Below are 27,158 nucleotides of genomic sequence, written 5' to 3'. Positions count from 1 at the left end.
GTCCCATGCTATGCTTTCTTGTTCATTTTCTGCTTTGTTCCCTTGCATATTTAGTGGAATCATCTTTCTCTCTCTCTCTTTCACTATCATGAATCGCATAGTTACTGAACTGCATTGGAGATGAGTTATTTAGGCACATTATGAGTATAATGACACATGATTGTCCTAATAGCTGTACTTCTTTGACTTAAAAAACCACTCAGATCAACTTTAACAGCAATTCGAGGGTCAGATGACGACAAATTCATCCCAGTAGTTTTATTTTTATTTTTTTTAACAACAAAATTAAGTCTCTGAGCATTATTTCAAGGCTTTGAATTATCAAAGCCTGCAGGAAGATTTGTGAGCAAAAGCCATATTTTAGAAAAAGGTAGGTTCATTTCAGAGCAGGGAAAACCCTGGGAATATAATTCGACTGAAGGTCTAAGATTGAATTGTTAGTATTCACACCACAGCAGCACAACAGACTAGTGGATCTAATCAAGGGGTTAGGTGTGGATGTCATTTCTTTTTGGTGGATGGTGTAACGACACCATTACAGGGGTCCAAAAATGCATATCTTTCTTTCAAAATTTGCCCTATAAAAATGACTGGCTCAAAAAAAAAAAAAAAAAAAACTCAGTACCCATAAATGAAAATGGCAGCCTCCAGATTGTGTACTTCCAGAGCTGCAAGGAATCTGAGCAATTCTCATTGATATAAATGGGAATGCTGACAGATAGTCCTCTCCAGGTTTTATAATTACTTGGATCTAATCAGCTTTGGTGAAAGGAATCATGGGATTTGTATTTCCAGCTCTATGTAGGGCATTGCAGAGGCACTGTGCCCTTCAGATGAGAGAGGGAGGACAGAAGAAGGGATAAAACAGAGAAAGGAGGATAGAATGACAGAAAACAGGGAAGGGAATGAACAGGGTGAGTCGGAATTGCGCAAGAAAGAAGAGAAAAAGAGAACAGCAGGGTGAATACAGAAGCTGAGGATTTGAGAGGAACTAAAAAGAGAGTGAGGGGGAGATTAGGAGAGGAAGAGGAGATTAAACAAAAATAGCAATCATTGTATGAGAATGTCTATCCTTAGTTTCTCTGAGTCATCATCTGACATCGCTGTGTGTGTGTGTGTGTGTGTGTGTGTGTGTGTTTGCTTGCACACTGTGACAGATCAAAGATGCCCTCATCTTTTATGAATGTGGAACCAGCTCTGTTCTGAAAGGATGAAGTGAGTGATGTCTGGGTCTGATGCTTGTCTCAGTGTACAGGGAAGCTTCACTGGCAGAGATCCACAAGTTTAGACTCTTACATCTAAGCTTGCACACACTTATTTCGTTTCATTTTATTAAACACACACACTTTTCTTTGTATACCTTTTCATTGAACTTTGTTGTTTTCTGAGCTAATTATATTTTCTAGAATACAAAGATTTTTGCATTAAAAAAAATATCTTGTTTCCATAATGTAACTGATTTTAAATTTGACATATAAAACAATCCCTAAATCTGCTCCAAGAAAAACATTGTTTAATTCATTTATGAATATTTTTTTCCTATTGTTAATGACCCCCAGATGTCCTCAAAAGGAGGATTTTCACAGACTTAACCACCTTCTGGGGGCAGTTATTCACTAGCCACACACATACATTTATGAGCTCTGCTGGGAGTCATGGTGGCACAAATGAGACACTTGTTGAATGGCATGTAGAGAATATAATCACCTGCAAAAGTGATGTTGAGGTTACATTAACACTGCCATTGAATATGGCTCGAATCTGGCTTCATCTCCCCTCACATAAGATCTAACCCTCAGTTTGCTCCCCATCTTTACGATTGCTGGTTGAAACATGTATGTCATGTGTCTATTAAGTTGCAATTTAGTAAATTTAAAATATATTTAATTAAATATTTTTAAATAAGACACTACAGCAGTTCAAATTTCTTTAAAACATGACAAAATATTATTAAAGAAGTTATTTCAGATGTGTCTTAAAATTAAACTTTAACTTTGACATTTTACCAGGTGCACTTTTAAATTTACTGTAAGCGTAAGTAAACTTTTGTGGCTTTTTGTTTCATTAATAGGTTATCATTATCTGCAAGTACAGGTTTTTTTAACACTTTAAAGTTTTGAATTACACTAAATGCACATTCAAAACAATTAAACAGACTTCTCTTTCTCAAGGGTAGGGGTGTATGAATCTGATTCAGCCTCCTCGATATTCATTTTGAATATAGCCAGAGAGATACAGAACACACACCTACTCGTGCTTTCCGAACAAACCATACAGCCTCAATGCAATCTCTCTTTTTCTCTCTTTTTTATGTGTACGTCATGACTCTTGTCACCTTGTTTTTAGTGTGACAGACAAACCAAGAGACAGATATGCTGTGGTTTCTGTCCCATCAGCCTGTCTCACTGCTGTCCGAGCGACTGGCTTTGTTCTGCCATGATCCACTTATGAAATCCACTTCTCACGTCATGAGAGGGCACAATATGTGACATAGACACATTTTACTGTGCCACAAAGTTCAGCTGTATTTGATGACTTGTTGAAAGACTTTTATAGCTTCTCTGCCCATCAGACCAGACTGAAGCGTCAAGGTTTATGGATGAAAGTTAGAGATGAACTGATGTCCAAACCATGTTTTAAAGGTCCACAGTGTACTTTATGGAAATGTGACAGTTCCTCTTTCAGTGTTGAAGGCACTTGACTCAGGAATGTTGCTAGGCGCCAGAGCAGATTTACTGTAAGCTTACCGTAACCCCTTTACAGTATACCAGTGTTTGTTTTTATAAGCAATTAAGCAAGAGATGCAAAAAAAAAACCTTGTTAGAAGAATTAAAGTGTTCAAACTGGTTTTTGACAGTGTTCTTATGGTAAATCTGATAGAGGCTTGTAGATGGTTTTAATATACCAGTCTTTTCCTCTGAATTCCTTCAAAATGCGTGTAAAAATCTCTTATACTATAGTGATAAGTTTTCACAGAATTCAAATACTTACCAAATACAGCTATAGAGTATATACAGCAGAGAGTATAATGTTTTAAAGATCTGTTCAATACATTTTATCATGTTTACAATCAGCAAAAATAATGTGGGAAAAGTCCCCATGCAGTTCCATCTGGTCCTGGTGATAAGCCGCTGTGATTGAAATGCAGGATTGTTAATTCAAGTTGGAGCCTCAGGGGTTTGTGTTTGTTCATTTCTTATTACGTTTTAGTATCGCAAACAGAAGACTGAATTTCATGCATGTGCAAAAGAAGCAATTTATGAACACTAGTAAATCCACCGGGCTATGAAGCAGTTTCTAAAAATAGCCAGTTCTAGTATGGCATGAAATTGTTTCATTATGAAAAATGTGGCAGTAGGGATAGTAGTAGTTTGGACACACTGACCCATGAACACTATTGTAAAAACAAATCAAGTCATTGGATTTGCATTAATGGTCTTGTATGCTAGTTTTTCATCTGTTTCGTCTCTCTCTGCATTTGTTTTGTAGAAGAGTGTGAAGGAGGGTCTTCTACTCAAACAGACCAGCTCTTTTCAGAGATGGAAGAGGAGGTATTTCAAACTGCGAGGCAGGACTCTCTACTATGCCAAAGATTCAAAGGTAAAATCAGGGGTCTCTGTGTCCCACTAATAAAGACTGAACCTCTGGTGTTTGTTGGTGACAGAAACATGCTACTGTCTTGTTGCAGTCTCTCATATTTGATGAGGTCGACCTCTCAGATGCCAGCGTGGCTGAGACCAGCACCAAGAACATCAACAACAGTTTCACAGTAAGCAGAATCTCTTCTCAATAGCTTTCTCAAAACCTAGTGAACTCTTTTTGAATGTTGCTGTCTACAGTAGGTAAGAATCGCACTAGATTTTGAGAAAGCCCCATTCATTAGGTTGTTTCTTTGTTTCATTATTCACCGCCGTTTACTAGCTCACACCTATTTTATGTCTCTGGCTCTCTCTCCTAGGTTATCACTCCATTCCGTAAGCTGATGTTGTGTGCGGAGAGCAGGAAGGAGATGGAAGACTGGATCAGTGCTTTGAAGTCTGTACAGAAATGGGAGACTTATGAGGTCAGTGTCAAACCTTTGACCTCTCCTAAATCATTCAAAGGCTCAGTTAATGTGCACTGATGGCCATAATGACTGTAACAGAATACAGTTTGATGTTCCTTCAAATGGATTTCTCAGTTAAGTGATCAATAAATGAAAGCCACAGAAGTAATTGATATAATTGTAATTGTGTTTAGGTGAAATATTGATGTAAATGAGTTAGCGTGTCAATCCATTTAATTTTTAAACCATTAGTGCCTTTCTTAAACCACAGTTTAATAACTTAAATAACTTTTAAATGATCCCAAGCCAGTTTTTGTCTGTAACAGTAATGTGTGTTGGTAACCCTAGACCATTGGTTCTCAACCTTTTTCTTCCTGATAAAAAAATAAATAAAAAATATTTAAAAAAAGATAAAATTAAAAGAAAAAGATATTATTAATTTACATGACTTTTCCAGGTCTACTTCACATATTTACAATGAATGAAAATTAAAATAATTTTTTTCATAATGTTATTATTTAAGTCATCTTGAGGCAAGATTATTATATGTAACCGAAAATAAAACTAAAAATAAATAAACTAAAACTTAAATAAAAACTATATAGAGATTAAAAAACATTAAAATGTTAAAAACTAAAACAAAATTAACCCAATTCTTAAATTTTTAAGTAAACATAAAAATAAAACAGAAAATATACAACTTTAAAACAAATCAAAATATTAATAAAAACTATAATAGTGTCTTAATTATACTAAAATAGCGCTGTCTCAAGGCCTCATTGGAAGTTCCCTGAGATGCCAAAATAAGCCCCAGCCCCTGGTTGCGATTTTATTATCTAGTTATTTATTTATAGTGCTGTGATGTTGACATGATTGTACTGATCCCAGGCCAGTCAGTTTAACATGGAGCACTTCTCCGGGATGCATAACTGGTACGCCTGCTCTCACGCCCGGCCCACTTTCTGCAACGTGTGTCGAGAGGCTCTGCCGGGGGTCACCTCTCATGGTCTTTCCTGTGAAGGTAAAAATAAACACAAAGCACTGTCTGTTTTGTTGTCTGTCATTTTTTTATGATCAGTTTGTTTGGATTTCCCCTTTCTTTGACATTTCCCATTTCGTGCATTGTTTATTCTGCTCGTAGAACGAACATTGATGTAGATTGTTTATAGCGTAATCAATGAGTCATGAATAGGAACATTGCCCTCAGCCTGTTATCACTTTCTAGTGACGTTCTGTCTAATGTCATCTTTTCTCTGTGTGTGTTAGTGTGTAAGTTCAAAGCCCACAAGCGCTGTGCCATACGATCCACAAATAACTGTAAGTGGACCACTCTGGCGTCTATAGGAAATGACATCATAGAAGATGAGGACGGAGTAAGTGAATATTTATATTATACATGCATGTGGTCTCAGTGGCTATGTTTACATCCACCCAAATAACCCGTTTGTAATGAATTCAGTCGCAAAAGTGTGCATGTAAACGTAGCCAGTGGTATACTGTACTGAACCTAATTCAGTGTGTCTGTGTGTAAAGGTGTCAATGCCTCACCAGTGGTTGGAGGGGAACCTGCCGGTCAGTGCTAAGTGTGTGGTGTGTGATCGAAACTGCGGTAGCGTACGTCGACTACAGGACTGGAGATGCCTCTGGTGCAAAGCCATCGTACGTCACCTTCCTGCCCACTTTTTTGAAACCAATCATAGTGCTGTGTACAGTACATCACCCACACCCACGATATAGCATCACACCCAGTTCACTCTGAAACCACAACAATTAAATAACACATAAACACTTAGAGTTTACTGGAAAGACTATGACATCATATTTATACAGGTGTGTTCCTTCTAAGAGACCTTCTGTGAATAATCAGTAATGCATCTCTCTATACATTGCCTGTGTGTAGGTGCATAACAGCTGTAAGGAGCAGTTGGGAAAGGTTTGTCCTCTGGGTCAGTGTAAGGTCTCCATCATTCCACCCACTGCACTTAACAGCATCGACTCTGACGGTAAGGGTTGCCCAGGCAACTGCATCAGCTCCGCTGTCTCCATAAACCTGTACATTGTTATGTTTTTGTGTATGGACTTGCAAAGGACATTATTTAGTTGACGTATAATCAATACTATGACAGTTAATTATGCTATTAAATATCTGAAGAAAAATAGATTTTCTGAAATAATGTGTTTACAGTTGTTTATTATTTAATATATAATATGTAATATTTAACTAGCATTCAAAAGTTTGAGGAAAGTTTTTATTTTATTTTTAGAAATGTATACTTTTGTTTGGCTTGGATGCATTAAATTGATCAAAATGACAATGTTATCAAAACTCAGTAAAAGTACTGTGACAGTTGTGGTATCATTATACTGCCATGATACATATTAAAATGTCATTTTTAAGTCAGTATTGTCATTATCTTCAGCTACGATCACAATAGAGATGTTCTTTAAAAAAAAATGTGTTTGAAGCTGCTTACTTTTCCAAACATGACATCCCTCCCAAGTTCTTCTCCTCTCCTCTCCTTCTCTCCTCCTTCTCTAATCCCTTCTATTGTCCCTCTTCGTCACCCCTTGCTCTCCGCAGGCTTCTGGAAGGCCACCAGTCCATCTTGCTCAAGTCCTCTGCTGGTGCTAGCGAACAGTAAGAGTGGAGACAACCAGGGAGTGAAGTTCCTGCGCAGGTTTAAGCAGCTATTAAACCCTGCACAGGTCTTTGACCTCATGAATGGCGGCCCACAGCTGGGGTGAGGTCAACGCCCACTTTTCACACACACTGCAATATCAATTAAAAGGCTTTATAAGGCAATAAAAAAAATCAGGATTCAGTCTCAGTAGCTTTTTTTTTTTTTTTTTTTTTTTTTTTTTTTTTTGATAACTGTAACTGTGTTTTCAGACTTAGTGCAGCTTTTAATAGAATCCATGTAAATTAGATTTTTTTAACATGTAAGTGAATTTGCCCTCTGAACCATATTTGTTGTTTTATGTTTTTTGTTTGTGCATTCAGGCTTCGTCTCTTCCAGAAGTTTGAGACCTTTCGTACCCTGGTGTGTGGGGGAGATGGGAGCGTGGGCTGGGTTCTGTCTGAACTGGACAAACTCAGCTTGCACAAACAGGTCAAAAATAACTAGAAAAAGAGTTCTTATATTTTAATGAAAGATTATGAAAACAATCATTCTTTTAGAATAACCTGCACTGATGAATGTAAAAAATAGACCAGAGACATCCATGCTACCGTTCATAAATGTTGGGTCAGTTATTTTTTTTTTCATTCTCTTTCATTTTTTTTTTTTTCTGAAAGAAATGCATTAAATTGATCGAAAGTGTCTGTAAAGATATAATTTTACAAAAGATTTATATTTCATATACAGTAAATGCTTTCTATTTATCAAAGAATCCTACAAAAAACATCGTAATTTCTACAAAATTAGCAGCATAACTGTTTTCACCATTGCTAATAATAAGAAATGTTTATTTAGCACCAAATCAGCATATTAGAATAATTTCTGAAGATTTGTGTGACTGGAGTAATGACTGCTAAAAAATAAAGTTTTGCCTTTACAGGGAAAAAATACATTTTAAAATACAGTATTAAAACAGAAAAAAGTTATTTTAAATATTAATAATTTTCACAATACTACTGTTTTTGCTGTATTTTTTATCAAATAAATGCAGCCTTGGTGACCATAAGAGACTTCTTTGAAAATCTTTCAGCCCCCAACATTTCTGAATGGTAGCACAATACATAGGGTCACATCTTCACTGTGCTGTGTTGTGTGTAACAGTGCCAGCTGGGTGTGTTGCCGCTGGGCACAGGAAATGACCTGGCACGTGTGCTGGGATGGGGAGGATTGTGTGACGATGATGCTCAGCTGCTGGAGATACTGGAGAAACTAGAGAGAGCTACAACCAAGATGCTGGACAGGTGAGAGAAAGAGGGAGAATGAATGAGTGGATGAATGAATGAGTGGATGAATGGCTCTCATCGAACTCTCTGTTACAGATGGAGTGTGATGACCTATGAAGTGCCCACCAAACAGACTCCCTCTATCGTAAAGGAGGAGGACCCATCAGACTGTCCCCTACAGGTGACCTTGTAATATTTCACAATATTGCTGTTTTATAAAAATGAAAACTGCATTTATTAAATAAATGCAGCCTTGGTGAGTGCAAGAGAATTTCAGAAACATTTAGAAATATCACCAACCCCAAACTTTTGAATCCAAGTGTCTAATTGTGATGTTTTTGAAATCCAGATTACACAATATGCTGATTCTGTTGCCACTCACTTGACCAAAATCCTGGACTCTGACAAACACAGTGACATTATATCATCTGCTAAGTGAGTATAAAGACGGTAAAGAGGGTTATGTTTATAGTAGTTCAAATTCTTTTGAAACCTCTTTAAAAAAAGAAAAAAAGCTCTTTTGAAAAAAAGTTTTCTTTCTATCAAAGGTTTCTGTGTGGAACAGTTAATGATTTTGTGGCTGAGGTCGGCAAAGCTTATGAACGGGCCACAGAGAATAAAGAGGAGGCTGATGCTATGGCGAAGAAGGTAAATCTGGAAGCTATTTTTTCAAAAGTTAAATGATGAGCCTAAAAACCATGTACATTTTTAAATAGATAGATGAGTTCAGTCAAAAAAAAATGAATTAACTGTCAAAAGATGAATTAAATGAAAAGCTAAATAGACTATCCAATAAATAGTTAATTGAAGAAAAAAATGAAAAATGTTGTGCTTGGTGTGTCTCTCTCAGTGTGCCATGTTGAACGAGAAGCTAGACTCTCTGGTTAAGGCTCTCAGTAAAGACGCCAATGCCCAGCTGGTGCCCTCTGGGTCAATCTCACCAGACGAGAGCAACTCTGATCAGTCCAGACCCTTCAGATCAAGAGAGCAGCTGATGCTGAGGGCCAACAGCCTGAAGAAAGCACTCCGACAAATCATAGATCAGGCAGAAAAAGGTCATTCTTCACTGTGCACATGAGTGGAAAGTAACTGGATTTTGGACCAGTGTTTGATTACATAGAATAATAGAATAAAGAGAACAATATTTAAGTATTGCAAGAGTACTGTAAGACAAAACTACTGACAACAAAAGAGAAAAACATGAAAAGGCTTTAGTGAAAAACATTTCAGATTTTAGTTTCTGCTATGTTTATCTTTATTGTATTTAAATAAGGTAAAACTAAAATCTGTTGTGTGCAGATGTACAGTGCAGGAATGACACAGCATGAAACAGCAGCTACTTGACCACTTCAGTCGATATTTAATTCGATTGTTGTTGACTGTTTTCTCTCAGTGGTGGATGAGCAGAACAGACACACCCAGGTGCAGAGAATGTCATCCTCCTCATCAATCAAAAGAGGCAGCAGTGAGGACCTCAAGGAGGCGGAGCCACGTGAGTAACAAACTCAGTTCATGAATATTAATACTGTAGATGATGCATAGCAATTAGAGCCTTAGGGCCCTATTTTAACGATCTAAACGAAAGTGTAAAGCGTATGGTCCACTCAGGGCATGTCCAAATCCACTTTTGCTATTTTAATGACGGAAAAATGGTCCATATATGTGTGTGTATTGGCACTATTGTTCAATTAATTAGCCAATTTCATTCATCATTATAAGTAGTTATAGGCTGAATTGCAAATAAGTAGTCTAATTCTAATACACGCAATGACTATCTTTTAAGGACTACTTTTCAGCTCCTTAAAATAGCAATGCGCTATTGGTTTTAATCTATTCAGTTATGTTTACAGGTTAATAAAGTAGATTTTAGTTCAGTTTCATTCGGTTTTAAGAAATGTAGTTACTCTTTTTTTAGTAGACTCAAATTAAATGTTCACAGTACTATTTAAACTCATGATTTAAAGAAATCAGTTTTTTGATTACTAGTTGCGTCTTATGCTGTATAGGACAAATCTGAATCAAGACAAACATTTTCATTTTAATGCTACTAAATTTAATCATAATTATAATGAACGCGAGTAATTTTCTGGAGTACCGGTACATTGTACACAAAATAATTGAAACTACCAACAACAACAAAAAAAAAATCATATAGTCTGAAGTTATAAAACTTCAAATACTTACAATTAGATGAATTTAGTTCATTCAACTTCTTACCTAAAAAATAGGTAAATTCAAAAGCAATCTTTTTCAGAGTGGTTTGATACTCATATTATTATTTCGCAACTTTTTGTAGAGGTGTTATGTTTTTTCTCATGGCTGCATCTCTCTCTATCCCTTCATTTCATTGACAGGTCAAAACAGTCAACTACTCAATCCAACTACTACAGCCCCTATTTTGCTGGAGAAGTCAGAGAGCTTCAGCCCTGTGCTTTTCTCAGAAGAGTCTGTGTAAGACTGGGCAAACATACACATGCACACATTTAAGAGCTCTTATCTTTTTCCAGTGAAGTGCAGTAATGACATCTGAGGTTCCAGCAGCTCTAAAACCATGCTGACCATGTAATATCCCACAGTGTGTTTGCTCTTGCACTCACCGACACACTAGTCCAACACATTCTCAGGCACGAAGCTGTTTTATCTTTGGTTACTGCATACTCAGTGGCTTTGCTTCAAAACCTAGTGAACTGCATGCTTAGGCAGATTTGTGCTTTGAACTTAAAAAAAAATGCAGCACATGAAGTTTTTGACCACATCTTTCCATCTACAGGCTGTAGGTCTCATGTTTACTGTGTTTGCATAATTTACTTACGTAATTACAAAGCTGAATCTATGTAAACTGTAAGTTTTTATCAATTTAATATGTCCTTGCTTTATTTAAAAAAAATGTAAATAAAAAAATCTTACTGACCCCAAACTTTTTTGTAATGTATAAATATTATATAATGCTTAATATAAGATAAGACATTTAGTGCTCCTCATATCCATCATCAAAAAAAATACTTTTTTAAAAATCCCAAAACCATTCACCTTCGTGACATTGTAGCAATTTCATCTATAAATAAATATGGATTTTCACTGTGTTTATTGTGAACGATGTGAGTATGAGGAATACAGTCCACCTTTGCTGCTCATCTAGCACTCCACAAATGTGTCTGATTCATACTGTAAGTGACTCAGCTTACACACACTCATCTCATTCTGCTTGATCCACAGGCAGTGCACGGAAAAGTGTGTGATGAATAACTATTTTGGCATTGGGCTGGATGCCAAAATCTCTCTAGAGTTCAACAACAAAAGAGACGTGCACCCAAAAAAGTGCAGGTAAAGTGCTTGTTAATTTCTGAATAGAGTTCACCTAATCTATATGAATATGTCTTGCACAGAAGTGGAATTACTAGTTACTAGTTTTAGATTTTCAGTAACCCATGTTTATATAATGTTGACTGAAACTGTGAAATCTTCTATGTATTTAACAGTAGTCGCACTAAAAACATGATGTGGTACGGAGTGTTAGGGACCAAAGAACTGGTGCAAAAAACCTACAAGAACCTGGAACAAAGAGTCCAACTGGAGGTATGAGCACATGTCGGACAGAGAATGAAAGATGCTGACATGTGGCCTGAATGCATTTCTTCCTTTCTGACCTTTATTGGACAGAGAAAGCTCTCTTTTTGCCATTTACTTCACTTCACACAGTATGAATGATGCTCTGCCACTGTGTGTGTTTGTGTCCATGTGTGTATACTGTTCATCCATGTTAGAGGTCATGGTCTCATGTTTCAAACATTGTTCTGAGAATCTGTACATCATGTACCCATTCTCTTTCTCTCTTTGTGTGCAGTGTGATGGAGTGCCCATGTCCTTGCCGAGTCTTCAGGGTCTTGCTGTTTTGAACATCCCCAGCTATGCAGGAGGAATTAATTTCTGGGGTGGCACCAAAGAGGACAACGTGAGTCCATCAAATGAAACCGAATTTCAGTTCAGAGCCTATAACTTAACTTTATGGAGGGCTGTTCACTTCAGCAAAGTGAAAATGGTCTCAACAGATGATTCTGTGGCATGCATTTATCTGCAGCGCATCTGTTTAATGTTCCGAGCTGTCAATAAACAGTGTCTCCTGGCCAGAGTTTCTTCTTGCAGATATGACTTTCAGAATGCATCAACCACATTTTAACCACTCATCAATCCCTCAATTTCCTTTCATCATCATTTCTCAAGTACAATTTGTCAGTGTGATAAAATTGCATTGTAGAGTATAAACAAGAAGCAATATGAAACAGGTGTGGATAATAAATGATGGAAAACAGAAAAAGATGCAATAAATATGCTAATATACATTTACATATTTAGCAGACGCGTTTATCCAAAGAGACTAACAGTGCATTCAGGCTATTCATTTTCTTTTCTTTTTTACCAGTATGTGACTTCCCTGGGAATTGAACCCACAAACATTTGCGCTGTTAACGCAATGCTCGACCATTGAGTCAAAGGAACACGATAAAGTATACATATACAGTACAGTACACAAGACTAGTAAATAGATATATTTTATGCTCTTGCTCATGCAATATTTCTTAAATATACAGTGTATTCGATGCCAAAAAAGTGGGGGGAAAGTTTATTAAAGAGGATAACCTAACTGGAGTAACTTTGCATTATCGGATCTATCTAAAGCCTTGCTAAAGCCTAAAGACTTGTGTAAATAAAGTATCAGATGTTGAAAATGTGGTTCAGGAAAATATAATTTTTTTTTTTTTTTTTTTTTTTTTTTTTAGAATTTTGGGGCTCCATCTTTTGATGATAAGAAGTTGGAGGTGGTGGCTGTGTTCGGCAGCATGCAGATGGCCATGTCTCGAGTCATCAACCTACAGCATCACCGTATCACACAGGTCTGAACCCAGGCACACAATTCAGAATTGAAAAAACGTTCTTCCTTTCAAGGAATTGATTTCAACTCACCCTAATTATAATTCATTTAGAATGACAAGACTTGCAATTGCAATTTGAGAAATTGAGAAATGTGATTGATTTTGTGACAACACAATGATTTACTCAGTTAAGAGAGTAGGGTAAATTCGGGAGCTTTCGGGGAGAAACGTTTTTCAACATGGCAAAATGAAACTTTTTTAAAGGATAGATGTACTTTTAAATATTGATTATTAATATTATCTAATGTTGTTTCGTGTATGAGAACGTTTATGGTAAATTTATAATAAAAAATTTACTAACATGCATCATTTAGGTGAAAGAAACATTTTTTAAATAATCTTCCACAGTCGTATGAGCCGGCATGTGTTGTCTCCTCAGTGTCGGCAGGTGAAGATCACTATTCTGGGTGATGAAGGTGTGCCAGTGCAGGTGGACGGTGAGGCCTGGATCCAGCCTCCTGGCATCGTCCAAATTGTCCACAAGAACCGAGCGCAGATGCTCACCAGAGACCGGGTCAGTGTGTGTGTGTGTGCGCTCATCTTCTTTACTCTTCTTTAAAAATGTCTTTAAACTGTCTGAACAGACCAGCATCACCTGATCATTTTCACTCGTGTGGGATTCTAATAAGCTGCTGTCCCCACTGGACTAAACTAACCAGCATGACCTCCTTTGTCAACCATTACACCAGAAAAACAAGCTTTAGCAGCTCAGTTTTGCAGACGAACTGCACAGTCATGTCACCTCTATTTATAAACAGTAATAAACAGGGCAAAATCACAATAAATACAAGACAAATTAGAATTATTCTGTAAAACTACAATGATGTCAGTTCAGTTCAATAACTGTAAAAATCATCAGTTCGGAAATTAGTTCTTTGTGCAGCTCTACAACTGCAATAGTGACACTATTCAGCTCGAGTCAGTGCAATGTTAATACAATTCATTTCAATGACAGTGTTGATGTTGTAAAATTCATCAGTTATGAAACAAAGTTGATTAAGAAATAAAGCAGCTCTACAGAAGACAGTTGTGTCATCATTCAGCTGAAATCAGTTTAAGTTCTGTTTGTATACAAATGTGTAAATGCAGTCAATTCAATAATGCAGGATCACTGAATATTAAGTGTTTTTAAGTCAAAGGTGACAGTAGCAAGGAACCCAAACTCCTTTTCTCTAAAAAAAATTAATGAACACACTCAATTTATGATTCCTGGCTACATCAGTTAGCTCCTTCTGCTTGAAGATTGGGATACTGTATATCACACTGGCATTCCCAACCCCATAATGTACTGTAGCATTCATGATACTGTATCTGTAATGAATCCCAAGGCTGCATTTACTGCATTTGATTAAAAGGCAACAAAAACAGTAAAATTGTGAAATATTATTACAATTTAAAACATCCATCAAGTATTATAGCCCCTTGTTCCCAGTCCTCAAACACTTCTGACCTCAAACTTTAGTGTAGATGTTTATCTGTGTGCTGATGTGACAACTAGGCGTTCGAGAGCACGCTGAAATCATGGGAGGACAAGCGGAAAGGTGACAGCCGGCCAGCCCGACCCCGACTGAATTCCCAGCAGTCCATGGAGTATCTGAGTGAAGAGGAATGTGCGCAGGTCCAGCAGCTTGGTTTAGTGGCCGACACACTCATCAACAGGTAACTAGGCAGTGAGCTCTTTCTGTTTTACCTGAAACAACACCCATTAATGTAACTTCTAATCCTTCCTTGTATTCATTGACAAGTAATTTCACTGTCACAATTACATGTAAAATCATCTATTAAAGGCTTGTGTGGAGGAAAAACATGTAATATGCTGCAGCTGAATGCGTTGTGATGGTGTTTTGTAGGATCCGAGAGGTGGCTAAGACTCATAAGGTGGTGGAGCAGGAATTGGCTCACTCTGTCAATGCCAGCGCTGCGGTCCTGAGTGAAGCCTTCCCCTCCAAACCCTCCAGCCCTGAGGTGACCACAACACTTCTGTTGTTGGACTGTTACGTTTAGAGAACGTTTAACAATCAAATCAACAAAGTTATGGGATTTTTGCCATTCCAGCTGCTTTATTCTGTTTGTATGGAAATAAAAATAATATATTTGGAAACATTACTATTTTTAATGTTTTTGAAAGACGTTTCTTCTGCTCATCAAGCCTGCATTTATTTGATCAAAAATACAGAAAAAACTGTAATATTGTGAAATATTATTACAACATAAAATAATAGTTTTCTATTTGAATATAGTAAAAAAAAAAAAAAAAAAATGTATTCCTGTGATGCAAAGCTGAATTTTCAGTATCGTTACTCCAGCCTTCAGTGTCACATGTAACATCCAGTCTATGATCACATGATCATTTAGAAATCATTCTTATATTCTGCTTTATTATGATTGTTGGAAACAGTTCTGCTGTCTAATATATTTGATGAATAAAATTTTAAAAAGAACTGCATTTATTCAAAATAAAATAAAAATCTAATAATGTATATTCTAATAATATATTTTCTTTACTATCACTTTTTATCAATTTAACACACCCTTGCTGAATAAAATTATTGATTTTATTTAAAAAGAAGAAAGAAAAAAAGAATACTGACCAGTAGTGTATATTGTTATTACAAAATATTTTTATTTTAAAAACATAGCAAAAAACTTTTTTTTACTTTTTATTCATCAAAGTATCCTAAAAAAGTATCACATGTTCTGAAAAAATATTAAGCAGCAGAACTGTTTCCAACTTTGATAATGAATCATCATATTAGAATAATTTCTAAAGGATCATGTGATAATGATCCTAAAAATTCAGCTTTTGCATCACAGAAATAAATGATCATTGAAAGTATAATACATTTTAAAACAATTATTTGAAATTGTAATAATATAATTTTTCAGTATTTTTGATCAAATAAATAAATTATTTCAAAAACATTAAAATTTTGAATGAATGCTATTCTTAAAAAAAAAAAAACGCATCACAGTTTACAAAAAACTTTTATGCAGCAACTGTTTTTGAAATTAATAATAATCAGAAATGATTATTGAACAGCATATAAGAATGATCACTGAAGGCTGAAGTAATGACTTCTTAAAAATAAAATATATATATATTTTATATATTTTAATATATATATATATATATATTAAAACCTTTTAAAAATCTTACCAACTCCAAGCAAATCCTTGAACAGTATGATAATATATTCAGTCCAAACGTGAGACACCACTGGTGAATATGATTGTAGGAGTCTGTCCCACTTTTGCTTTAATGATGCCATCACTTATTGTAAGATACATTAACTCTACAAATTAGTGTAGGTCCTGATGTGGAAGCAAGGAACTATTAAAAGTAGTTAATGTTGCAAATATTGTGTAAAAAAAACCTGAAACATTCAGCATATTTTGCATGTTTAAACTGAATTAAATAACTGTGTGATCCCCACAGTATATATTCAAAACTCAATGCAGCGAGGGATGTGATGAGGATCAGCTCTGCTTTAAAGGTTAACAAATGCACCTTTCAGTCTCCAGTAGGAATAATAGCAGGTGCTTTCTTCCTGCTGGGACTTTCAGCATGTTCTTATTGAGCTGCTCATGCTGCTCTCCACAGGACCTTCACTGACCAGCCAGCAGAAGAAAAACTGAAGGAGCTGAACAACACTGTGTGTTAATCACTGAACAGCAGGAGTCTGTCAGAACAACGTCAAACTAAACTTGAGCTGTGACCGTGTGTGTGTGTTTTCTCTGCAGGGTTTGAGTCGCAGTACAGCTGTAGACATTGTCAACAGCAGTAAAGTTCTCCAGCAAGAGACCAAGATGCTGCTAGAGGGAAAACTGCTGGTTAGTGACATCTCTCTCTCTCTCTCTCTCTCTCTCTCTCTCTTTCTGTTGCCTGTTGTTGTTCAGAAGTAATGCAGTCAGAAATATGATAAAGACATTTTTTGTATGTGTGTGTGTGTGTTTGTGTGTAGCAGTTGGAGTCTTCTCAAAAAGAGGAGCTTCTTTCCACAGTGGACAGTCTCAGCACCGAGTTACACAAGCTGGAGGACATTCACTGGATCTGGCCCAGCATGCACTGCTCTGAGGAGGTTTGTCCTAAACCAAAATTCATGTCTCTAGCGCTTAACATTGAGTGTGACCCTTAGGAGTTGCATTTTAGCTAGCATTACTTTATCTATAGAGCACAACAGCAGGATTCCAAAAGTACATTAATTTTCTCCAAATAGATTTTTTATTTAAATATGGTCTAATTTCAACTTAAAAAATGTTTTTACTAGTTGATGGTTACACTACAACTGAAAAGTATTTTTTTATCTTTGAAAGAAATCTCCTGTGCTGAGTCAAAAAATACAGTACCATAGTGATATGAATAGTGATGTGAAATATTAAAATTATTTTTATTAAATATTACAGTCTTAAGTCTTAGATGATCCTTCAGAAATAATACTAATATGCTGATTTGGTGCTCAACAAACATTCTAAATATCAATTTTTATAAATGTTTAAACCCATTGTTCTGCTTACTTTGTTTGTGGAAACAGATTTTTTTTTCAAAAGAATTTCATTTATTAGAAACATGAATCTTTTATAATATGTCTGTACTGTTCCTGTTGATGAGTTCTTTCAAAAACAGCTTTAGATATTTGAATGGAAGTGTTTATGCTTTTAAATAGCATTATCATACATGCTATAATTTTTTGTTCTGAATAAACTATCATTTTGCAGTTCATCTCTAGCTAGGTTGCATTATGGCATAAAACTGATCATGTGACAAGAACAATATACATCACATGCATTGCTGGATTCCAGCTTATTACATTGCTTTCTTCCTGTCTACCTGTTGTTCGTTTAGAACCAGGACCTGTCCCGTATGCCAGGTAAAAGCAGTATGAAGCTGAAAATCATGCCCAAGGGGAAGAAGGAGAGAGAGAGGTTACATAAACAGCGGTCCAGCGGCTCTCTGTCAGGTAAAAGACAGCCTCATAATCTCACCGTCTTGCTGAATTATGGACTGTAAGAATGCAGTTATTGTAAACTAATTATTTCTAATCATCTCCTTGGACAACTGTCAAAAGTTTGGAAGCATTATGATTTGTAAATGTTTTTAAGGAAGTCTCTCATGCTCACAATTAATTGTACAGTCCCTTTAGCACACAACCCTATTCTGAACACTTTTGTTTGCACCGCTCAGGATCGTGGGATATCAAAGGCGGGATGTATGATTTTGATTCTGTGGGTAACTGAGGAGCTGAAGTGGTTTGTGGCACCTCTGTCATGAGGACACACTCTGCCACGGGACACTGCTTTACGGCCAGTGAGGGAGGACGCCAGACCCACTCCAGTGTTTGTGAGCGGCACAGCACTGCATTACTGTGCTTCTGTTCTGTTTCTTCTCTGCCTGCGGATGCTGTCACAGGTAATGATCATCATCGGAGAGCAGGAAGTGGATCATCCATCATCTCTCTGTTTTCAGCAATGCAACTCCCGTGCATCACCTTACCTAATCTGTTCTGTTTTCTAATCTTATTTTATCATCTTGCTACTTTTTGTCTCTTTTTATTAACACTCAAGCTGTCAGACACAAACTATAAAACTTTATTTGCTCTCCAAAGAAAAAAACAAAAAACATTTCTTTGGCCCCAATCCTGTCGCCGCCTGAACAACAAGAAAGGAACAAATGAACTCAAAACAGTTGTTTTGAAATGAAGACAAACAAGTGCAAAAAAAAAAGGAATATCCTGATGAATGAATGTATGGTGGACCTGTATTATACGTCAAACTGGCTGACTAGTTCATCAGCATCAAGTCTCTGTATCTCTCTATCAAAAGATCATCATTTCTGCATGCCTTTAATGCCCTTATGCAGAACAAAAGGTCTATTTTTTTCTTTTAACTCTCGGATCGTCAGCCAAGCCGTGATGGTGTGTCGCTAGTGTCTCAATTGAGCCGTCGTTCTAGAAGCTTCAGTGCCGTAACTCTTGTGCCAAGTGAGTAAATGGAGCGCAGTGGTTTAAAGTGAGCTGTTTCTTTACTCTTTTCTGCAGGAAAACGTGATGAAAGGAAGTGATGCTGTATGTCGTACATTTCAACGTATTTGATCTCGCCTTGCACTTTAATATAGAAAACAACTGTTTAAAAATGCAAACTTAAAAGGTTGAGTGTTTTTTGTCTTAAGAAAACTGGTATCCCATTCATGGAAAACCTATGATGGGATATGTTACATATAAGACAGTATATAATCCAACTTCTGAATGTTACTAAACTGTGGCCCCTTTTCAGGGGTCAGCACATGGAAACCCTGACGGAAAGCGAAACTTGAACTTGCCTAATGTGTGGATCACAAACAGTATTTATCAACAGACACGTAACAGTAACACGTTTCCATTGAAAGAAATAATATACACAATACTGGACAATTTCATTATTTTCTTGATAGTTGTGAGCCAATGTCTAACAGTATTGCTCTGTAAAAAAGAAAAAGACATTACAAATATGGTCTTGATATGACAGTTTGATGGACAGTCGAGGTGATGATTGTGCCTCTAAAACTTGGACTGTATTTTTTCTTATTTTGCATGTCTTTGTTTTAAACTTCCTCATCTGTGATGAATTGTTGCTGTGTGCTGTTTCAGTTTTGATTGACATAGAAAACATTACTTTGACCATCTCCGCGTACCAACACATCGGTTATGACTGTGGTAATCGGGTACAAGCGGAAGGCAATGATTTTATGAACAGAAAATGTATTTTTGAATTTTTCTTTGAACAGAGAAAATGAACCAAAACAGAAGAGATTGATTTTTTTTTATTTGCTGGTACCAATCCTCTTCATTGTCAAGACTACTGTTTACTTTTAAGATGTATTATTTATCCTTTTTATTTAAAACATTTTTGCCATAAGGGTTGCAGTCAAGCTTCCATGGCCTTGGACTCCGTCTGACTGCAGACACCTACTTCAGGATTGTTGCTGTCAAACTTGACTCAAAAATAAAGTGTGGCCATTGCTGTTTGACTTGTACTTCATTGTCATGGTTTCACATAACAGAGCTCAGGCTGTTTGCTTGTCATTTTAAAACTGTTCATTCATTGCGTTGTCAGTGCTGAAAATCTACATTATTTTCAGCCACCGGTGAAAAGTCTGGGGTTAGTACGATTTTATTTCACTTTAATACAATAAAAATGGGAATTAAAGGGTTTTATTTTTACACAAGGATCACAAGACTGGAGTAATGGCTGCTGAAAATTCAGTTTTACAATCAAAGGAATAAACTACATTTTAAAGTCAGAACAGGTAAAACAGAACTCTCTTTCAAAAATATAAAAAAAAGTTTTACCAACCCCAAACGTTTGAAGAGATTTTTAAGACTTCTCTTACTTTTAAGCACACAGTTACCGTATTTTTCGGACTATAAGTCGCACCTGAGTGCGCATCAGTCCAAAAATACGTCATGATGAGGAAAAAAACATATATAAGTAGCACTGGACTATAAGTCGCATTTATTTAGAAGCAATAACCAAGACAAAACATTACCGTCTACAGCCGCGAGAGGGCGCTCTATGCTGCTCAGTGTAGACTATAGGAGCAATGAGCAGTATAGAGCGGCTGGAGACGGTAATGTTTTCTCTTGGTTCATCTCTCTCGGTTCATGTCAAAAATTTTGATAAATAAGTCGCACCTGACTATAAGTCCCAGGACCAGCCAAACTATGAAAAAAAGTGTGACTTATAGTCTGGAAAATACGGTATATATTTTAGCAGACAAAAAAAGGCTAACTTCACATTTTTATAAAGCCCATGTGATATTTTAAACAAAAACATAACCTCAGAAACGCAACCATTACACCTCAGAATGAATGTTCATTTTTCTGGGGGGACAGCAGCAGGCTCTTCTAGCTCAGGTGGTCCATCACCTGCCTGGTTTTCTCCTTTTTTCTCCTCGCTCTCTTCTTTCTCCTCTTCGTCTTCGAAGTCAGACTCACTGATGTCATCATCTGAGATGTACCAGTCGGGTTTGACGTCTTCCTGTTCTGTGTTTATCTCGTCGGTGACCTCTGGCTCAGGTTTGTGTTTGGGGTCCTCAAGTTTCCCCCAGGCTACAGCATCAGCCTTCTGCATGGTCACCTCAACCTTAGAGGGCACCATGTTCACAAAACTGCTCTTCACATCAATCACCTAAGAGGTGGACCCAGAAGTGGACACAAATGTTTGACTTAGGAGTAAATAAATATGGTGTGTGTGTGTGTGTATATATAGTTGTTCAAACTATTTCTGTGACATGTTTCCATGCACTAAACTAAAAGCATTACTTTATAAGTTTCAGGAGGATATATCATAACAGACTGTACAGCAATCTTACCCCCCATAAGTGGATGTCCTTATGAAACACTTTGTCACCCTCAAACTGAATGTGGCATGTTAACTGCAGATTAAATGGAGATAAACCAAAAAAACAGGATTTAAAGACAAAGACACAAATACATTTATAAAATGTCACTGGATGCTGATGTGAATTGACTTTTGCGTGTGGTTTTGGACTCACCACTGTGCGGTTTGCCTCCACGTAGGATTGCTCTGGACTGGAGTTCTTGGCGTAGATTGTGATCACGACCTGGTTTCCCGTCTGGTGCCAATCATGCCTGCAAGCCACCTTCTTCTTGTCCTGCAGACCCAACATAAGCACGATTATACATCGTGTGTCCATGCAAATAACTATCCACGGAACAAAAATGTGCATTAGCTGTCACCTGTTTGGGGATCCAGCAGTGCTTTCCTGTTGTGCAGCCCTTCTGATCCAGGAAGGCGTTGAAGTCGGTGGTTCTTATGCAGCAGCAGTTCCAGTATTTGTATCTAGACAGTGAAAGCCAGATGGGAATTATCATGCATCTCCTGTCTCATCTAACAAAAATATCTTTAGTGAGAGAACTTGTGTGAACACATCATGATCTCTTGTTGAATTGGACTGCACATGAGAAGCTTAATGAAAATAGGCCTTTCTTGTATAAAGCTTGAGTCTTATTTCCAAATAAAGACTCAAATTCTGCGGGTTTCTTACCCTTCATGGAAGACGGGGACCCCGGGATGATATGTGCAGATCTCTGCATTCGTCTCTGGACCCTGGTAAATCTGAATGCACAAATAATCAAAGTGTTTAAACAGCTATTCATAGCCAACACACAGACTACACCCTTAAGAATGAGATTTCTGCTCGGGAGAAACACTCACAGCAACTCAGCATGTTCTCAAAAGCAAAAATAAGTTAAAGTGCTGATGCACCTGAAATCAGCATAAGCTCTGTGTCATCGGTTTACTGCCTTCACACCTGAAAATACACTTATTTTTCTACTCATCCAGATAGATAAATGAGCAGGAGGCTGTGGCAGAGCTATACGTACTGTTTCACAGCTAAAGAAAAAACCAAAAGTCTGACAAAAGAGAGAACCAACATTGTGCCATTAACATGATGAACAGGACCACGCACAATTCAGAAATGAACAATTGTTTTCCTTTCACCACAAAAGATTACATTTCGGTTTCCACAGGAGTGAAATAGAATTTGAATGAGAATAACAAGAAGAGGATTTTATTAAACTGCAGCTTACTCTGTCTGAACCCGCCTCGAATAACATGACATTAAATGAAATATATTAATTAAATACCCCAAATTATATTCCTTGTGACATTTCAAACCATCTATGAAAACGTGTTTATAGCTAATTCATAGTGGAAAAAAAGCAAATAATAATAAACGTACACCAATTAAAAAAAAAAAAAAAGTAATTAATTCAATTGCAAACAACACAACTTTGCTGATACAGATTTCGTTCTCATATGGACTAAAGAACAGCTCCGCGGTGTAATTAACATCATGAACCTTTGTAATTTCAGCAAACTAATCCATTAAAGATGATCCTTTCCCAGAGAATGGAAGCTTTAACAGAAGGCACTGAGGTCAAATCCAAGTCAGGGATCTGAACCTGTGGCTTTATTAGTCATTCATTCTCACTCATCTACTGCTATGCGTCCATTTAACATTACACTGGTAAAACAAAAGCTAAACTACAATCAGTTTCTACTCCTCCTGTTCTCATGAATTAGTTGTAAGGACCAAAGGAGGCTGATGAGGTCCAGGATCGAGTCTCTGGGATCTGTCTGTAGTGTCATTCTTTATTATGGCCACTAGATGGCAACTGTAGATTTCCTTAAGCAAGCTTATTTGTTTGGTGTAATTTACATATTAAATGAGCACCTACTGTTTTGCATCCTGGGTTCTTGCACTTAACCCCAACTATGATGACTTGACTTTCTGCAGGACAGTGAGAGGGAAGAGGTGACGGGAGAAAGGCAAAACAACAGTGAGATGAAGCAGTCAGCTGATTTCTCAAAATGTGCATGTCACATTATACTGTATATATAACCAAATTACAGATGTAAATTGTTAGTTCATGTTAATTCACAGTGCATTAACTAATATTAACAAGCACAACCTTTGGTTTTAATAATGCCTTGATATTAACATTAAGATTAATAAATGCTGAAGAAATATTGTTCATTCTTAGTTCGTAACTAATGAACCTTATTGTCAAGTATTGCCATATGTTTATCCTATTTTATTATTGTTATTTAATTTATGCTTTCAGTTTTCACTTTAATTTTAGTAAATAGTTTTTGTCATTTTTATTTAGCTTTTTTAGATCCGTCTATCCAGTATAGTTTTTATCCAGTGGTTTTTCATTTATTTAGTTACTTTAGTACTTCAAGTTAAGCTAACAAAACAAAAATGTGTTTTATTGCGCTTGTATCGATATTTTATGTTTTTACATTTTTTATTTCCTTCAACGTCGGTTTCAAGTAACCTTTTTTATGGTTTTAGTTTTAATTTCAGTTAACGATAATAATTCGGATGCAGACTGTATTAAATACAGGCTAATAAATAAATCATTCGATGAATAAACATCATTTGTGCCGAAATGTGAATTACTGGCTGCAAAAGATGAACTCCAAAGCTCTAGTATCCATATGCTTGTGCTTGTGCTGATCCTGATCTACAGGAATAATAAGAATTGCTCACCTAGCTTCTCTCTCTTCTCCCTCTCAGTGATCTCCATCTTCTCCATGATCTGAGTCAGAGAGGGAGAGATCTTCACCCGCAGCTTTGTCTGTGGCTCATCTGAGCTGGGATGGAGGGAATCGAAAAACAGTCAGAAGGAGCCGTACTTCTCTTTTTGAAAGAGACAAAGAGAAGGAAAGGGGATTTTGTATTCAGAACAATGAGTTGGTGTGTGAGTGAGCTGCATATGTACTCTACTGTATATACCTGGGTCTCTCTTTTTCCAGGGCTTCTGCAGATTTGGGTCCCTGGTAGATAATTTCCTTTCCACTGTTCTGCTTCACGTCTCCCTTCTCAGACGTCACCTCCGGCTGCAGAGGCTCCTGAGGTTTCTCATTACTATGACGCCCGCGAGTGCAACCCTGAGAGGACGAGCACAGAAAGCAGAACGTGCCTCACAACGTGTGACTGAGAAAACTATCAGCAGACACAGAGCAGATAAACGGCATGTTTGAGATTGTGCCAGTGTGGATGTCTCTCCGTCACAAAGATTAGTTATTACTACTATAATTATTTTTGAGTTTACACATCTGCTTTTGTAGTTCTTGACACAGCACTGCTAATATTGGCTGCTATATGATCATTTGGTATATCAAAATATATATAAATAGATGAAAGCCTGTCACGCTATAGAATTTAATTATTTTATGTATTTATTCATTTTTTCCGGACTTTGGAGTTACTGCATTATACCGATATATTTTCGAACACTTAACGCAGTTTATATCATGAGATCCAGAGCATGAAGAGCAGCGTGAGATGACACCGTCACAATTAGCATATCATTAGCATACCTTGATTGACAAGAACTCTGAGAAATCTGTCGTCCTCTTTTTACAGCAGGACCAGCCCTGAGGAGAAAAAACCCAAAGACAGCCAAGTTCAGAATAAATCAAAAGCAGGAATACTGCAGAACTGAGCAGCCGGCATTCTGTGTGAAGTCTAAACAAAAAGACTGAGACACATTTTAGCTCACCTTTAAGGCATCGTGGAAGATTGGCACTCCGGGGTGAAACTGACAGGCATCTTCAGGTGGTGAGAGAGAAAATAGGGTTAGTAGAAGACATTTGTCTACAGAAGTCCATCCTCACTACTATATTTTATGAACAGGACTCATCAGGACAATACAGCTGGTCCCCATTGACTAGCATAGTGGGGGGGGGGGTTTCCTCCATACTATGGGAGTCAATGGGGACCATCAAATTAAGTTGAACTATCCCTTTAAGTCCAACGGAGGCCAACGGTTCTCATTTACACTGCAATCAGCTGTCGGCTCACCACTATCTATTTATATAATTCAGTTTCTAAAACAACAGCTTCACAGGTCTAGTACAGAAAGTGATCAAACATTGCTCTTTCAGTTGTCAAACATTGAAAATGATACACTGGGCAACTTTTTGAGCGATGTAGCCGTCAGTGGGCAACCAGCTGAGACTCAGGGCCCACGACTGATCTAAAGTATCCAGAAAGACATTTGCTGCCCATCGTCAATGGGAAAGTGCCCAAACAATATTGCTCAAAAAAGTTGTCCCGTGCATCAACACCTTAAATGTTGTTGGTAAATTGGTAACATCCGGACTGTAATATCATTCATGAAAAAAATACAGTTTAATTAAAAATGCGTTCATGATATTATACTGCAACAATAGGCTATATATTGATAAATAGTAGAAATAAAGTAGAAATCTTACCATCTGAGTTTTTGTCAGCGTCAAATCGAGCCCCGCAGCCTCTGTTGTAACACAGTAGAGCCATGTTGGCCTGGTTGTTATTGAGGTTGACTTTCACTTTATCACTGGTCACTTTTCTTTGTTTATATCCTTTGTTCTGCATTCGTCTCGGGTACTTATGAACTCGCACGGAACTTGTGAACTTCTCCAGAACTTTCAGCCGAGGAGAGATCCAGAAGGAGCACGTTCAGGGAAAGAGACGTTCTGGTCTGAATGAACTCTAAAAATAGCCAGAGCCATGTGCTCTTCCTCTCCTCACAGCTGTCGGGGTCTGTCTGAGAGTGTGACACATTCCTGGGGTCCAGGGAGAGGGGATATATATGTACTATGTAAAGTTTAAAATAGTACCTCTTTCCCCGCCAGCATTTTTGAAAAAAGCCATCGATTTTGATGATTTTCACTCAAATTTGATGTCCTCCAGTATATTTTGCTTTATGAATATTTGAATATGCAATACACCAAAATAAAGATCAGAGCCCCTACTTAAAAAAAAAAAAAGTTTTATTCTAGCTTAAAGCATTCTTATATATATATATATATATATATATCTTCAATGTATAGGTTTCATAAACATTTACAGTTTTTCAAAGCATGATTATCAAAGCATAAAAAGCATAAAATATCAGCCCCCTTGGTAAATATGATCAAAGAAGGCTGTGAAAATTCATCTCTATTATTAATCCTTTGATCTTTTATTTAACAAATTCACCAAAATTTATCCTTTCACTGGATATTAAGAATTTGAAACCGGGGGGCGGGGAAATTCTTATGAGTAAAATATCTCTGAAGTATATTCCCATTTATATTTACAATTTTGAGCACACAAGAGGAGGGATTTATTCAATATAAAGAGGAAGGAAAACAAAGCCCGAATTCCCTTAATCATCCATCAAAATGAGAAAAACCAAGAATATATTTCTAATGTGCAGAAAAAGTTAATGGAGCTTCACAAATTAAGAAAAGCAGTGAAAAATTCTCATTTCCACCATCAGGGCAATAATTACGAATTTCCAACCAACAGAAAATGTTACAAAACTGCCTGGAAGAGGACGTGTGTCTATATCGTCCCAGTGCATGGTGAGGAGGAGAGTTTGAGTGGCTAAAGACTCTCCAAGGATCACAGCTGGAGAATTTCAGAACATCTCTGGTTCAGAAAACCTTTCAAAAATTGTCAAACAGCACCATCACCACATGTTGTTTGGGACGGTTACAAGAAAAATTCTCCTAGCTCATCCAAAAACAAACTAAAGCATATTCAGTCATCCGACAAGACTGGAACTTCAAATAGGACTGGCTTCTATGGTCAGATGGAACTAAAAGATTTGCTTTTTAGCTGTAAACACTCAAGATGGGTTTGGTGAACACAGATAAAAAGTGCCCCATGTGTACAATGAAATATACTGCTGTATTTTTTATTTTCTGGGCCTATATTTCTGCTGGAGGTCCTGGACAT

The 27,158-nt window shown here is 37.0% G+C and overlaps 2 protein-coding genes across 4 annotated transcripts in view; one reads left to right on the top strand and one right to left on the bottom strand.

Annotated features, from left to right (window-relative positions):
• Positions 1–19,886, top strand: part of LOC128017150 (diacylglycerol kinase delta) — a 56,771-nt gene extending 36,885 nt beyond the window's left edge. For 2 of the 3 annotated variants that reach the window (XM_052602376.1, XM_052602377.1), the window contains 27 exons: positions 3,490–3,600; positions 3,689–3,769; positions 3,959–4,063; positions 4,934–5,066; positions 5,312–5,418; positions 5,579–5,704; positions 5,946–6,048; positions 6,627–6,786; positions 7,047–7,155; positions 7,825–7,964; positions 8,043–8,127; positions 8,296–8,381; positions 8,495–8,594; positions 8,797–9,001; positions 9,340–9,438; positions 10,301–10,397; positions 11,163–11,270; positions 11,426–11,522; positions 11,791–11,898; positions 12,725–12,838; positions 13,257–13,391; positions 14,376–14,536; positions 14,728–14,842; positions 16,619–16,708; positions 16,840–16,956; positions 17,721–17,835; positions 18,060–19,886. In XM_052602376.1, coding sequence (XP_052458336.1) covers positions 3,490–3,600; positions 3,689–3,769; positions 3,959–4,063; positions 4,934–5,066; positions 5,312–5,418; positions 5,579–5,704; positions 5,946–6,048; positions 6,627–6,786; positions 7,047–7,155; positions 7,825–7,964; positions 8,043–8,127; positions 8,296–8,381; positions 8,495–8,594; positions 8,797–9,001; positions 9,340–9,438; positions 10,301–10,397; positions 11,163–11,270; positions 11,426–11,522; positions 11,791–11,898; positions 12,725–12,838; positions 13,257–13,391; positions 14,376–14,536; positions 14,728–14,842; positions 16,619–16,708; positions 16,840–16,956; positions 17,721–17,835; positions 18,060–18,112 — 3,060 coding nt within the window. In that variant the 3' untranslated portion in view covers positions 18,113–19,886. The remainder of the gene's footprint in view (positions 1–3,489; positions 3,601–3,688; positions 3,770–3,958; positions 4,064–4,933; positions 5,067–5,311; positions 5,419–5,578; positions 5,705–5,945; positions 6,049–6,626; positions 6,787–7,046; positions 7,156–7,824; positions 7,965–8,042; positions 8,128–8,295; positions 8,382–8,494; positions 8,595–8,796; positions 9,002–9,339; positions 9,439–10,300; positions 10,398–11,162; positions 11,271–11,425; positions 11,523–11,790; positions 11,899–12,724; positions 12,839–13,256; positions 13,392–14,375; positions 14,537–14,727; positions 14,843–16,618; positions 16,709–16,839; positions 16,957–17,720; positions 17,836–18,059) is intronic. The other variant, XM_052602378.1, reaches the window with a different exon arrangement.
• Positions 19,887–20,048: 162 nt separating this feature from the next.
• Positions 20,049–25,974, bottom strand: LOC128017153 (cysteine and histidine-rich domain-containing protein 1-like). Its single transcript, XM_052602385.1, has 11 exons — positions 25,667–25,974; positions 24,952–25,001; positions 24,770–24,826; positions 24,183–24,337; positions 23,937–24,040; positions 23,119–23,171; positions 21,921–21,991; positions 21,613–21,715; positions 21,408–21,527; positions 21,225–21,287; positions 20,049–21,040 (listed from the first exon to the last, which is right to left on the bottom strand). The coding sequence occupies exons 1-11, from the start codon at positions 25,806–25,808 to the stop codon at positions 20,726–20,728; spliced, it is 1,233 nt and encodes a 410-aa protein (XP_052458345.1). The 5' UTR covers positions 25,809–25,974; the 3' UTR covers positions 20,049–20,725.
• Between the last annotated feature and the right edge of the window lie 1,184 nt (positions 25,975–27,158).

Source organism: Carassius gibelio, chromosome A7 (genome assembly GCF_023724105.1).
Source record: "Carassius gibelio isolate Cgi1373 ecotype wild population from Czech Republic chromosome A7, carGib1.2-hapl.c, whole genome shotgun sequence".
NCBI lineage: Eukaryota > Metazoa > Chordata > Actinopteri > Cypriniformes > Cyprinidae > Carassius > Carassius gibelio.
This window is presented reverse-complemented; position numbering and strand designations above follow the sequence as displayed.

What these genes read in the sequence shown, in the direction of transcription:
- LOC128017153 (XM_052602385.1), bottom strand. Translation starts at nt 25,808, where the DNA reads ATGCAGAACAAAGGATATAAACAAAGAAAAGTGACCAGTGATAAAGTG. An exon ending in CGCTGACAAAAACTCAGATG is followed by an intron (nt 25,002 to 25,666) that starts GTAAGATTTCTA and finishes CACCACCTGAAG; the next exon opens with ATGCCTGTCAGTTTCACCCC. An exon ending in ACTGCTGGATCCCCAAACAG is followed by an intron (nt 21,528 to 21,612) that starts GTGACAGCTAAT and finishes TTGGGTCTGCAG; the next exon opens with GACAAGAAGAAGGTGGCTTG.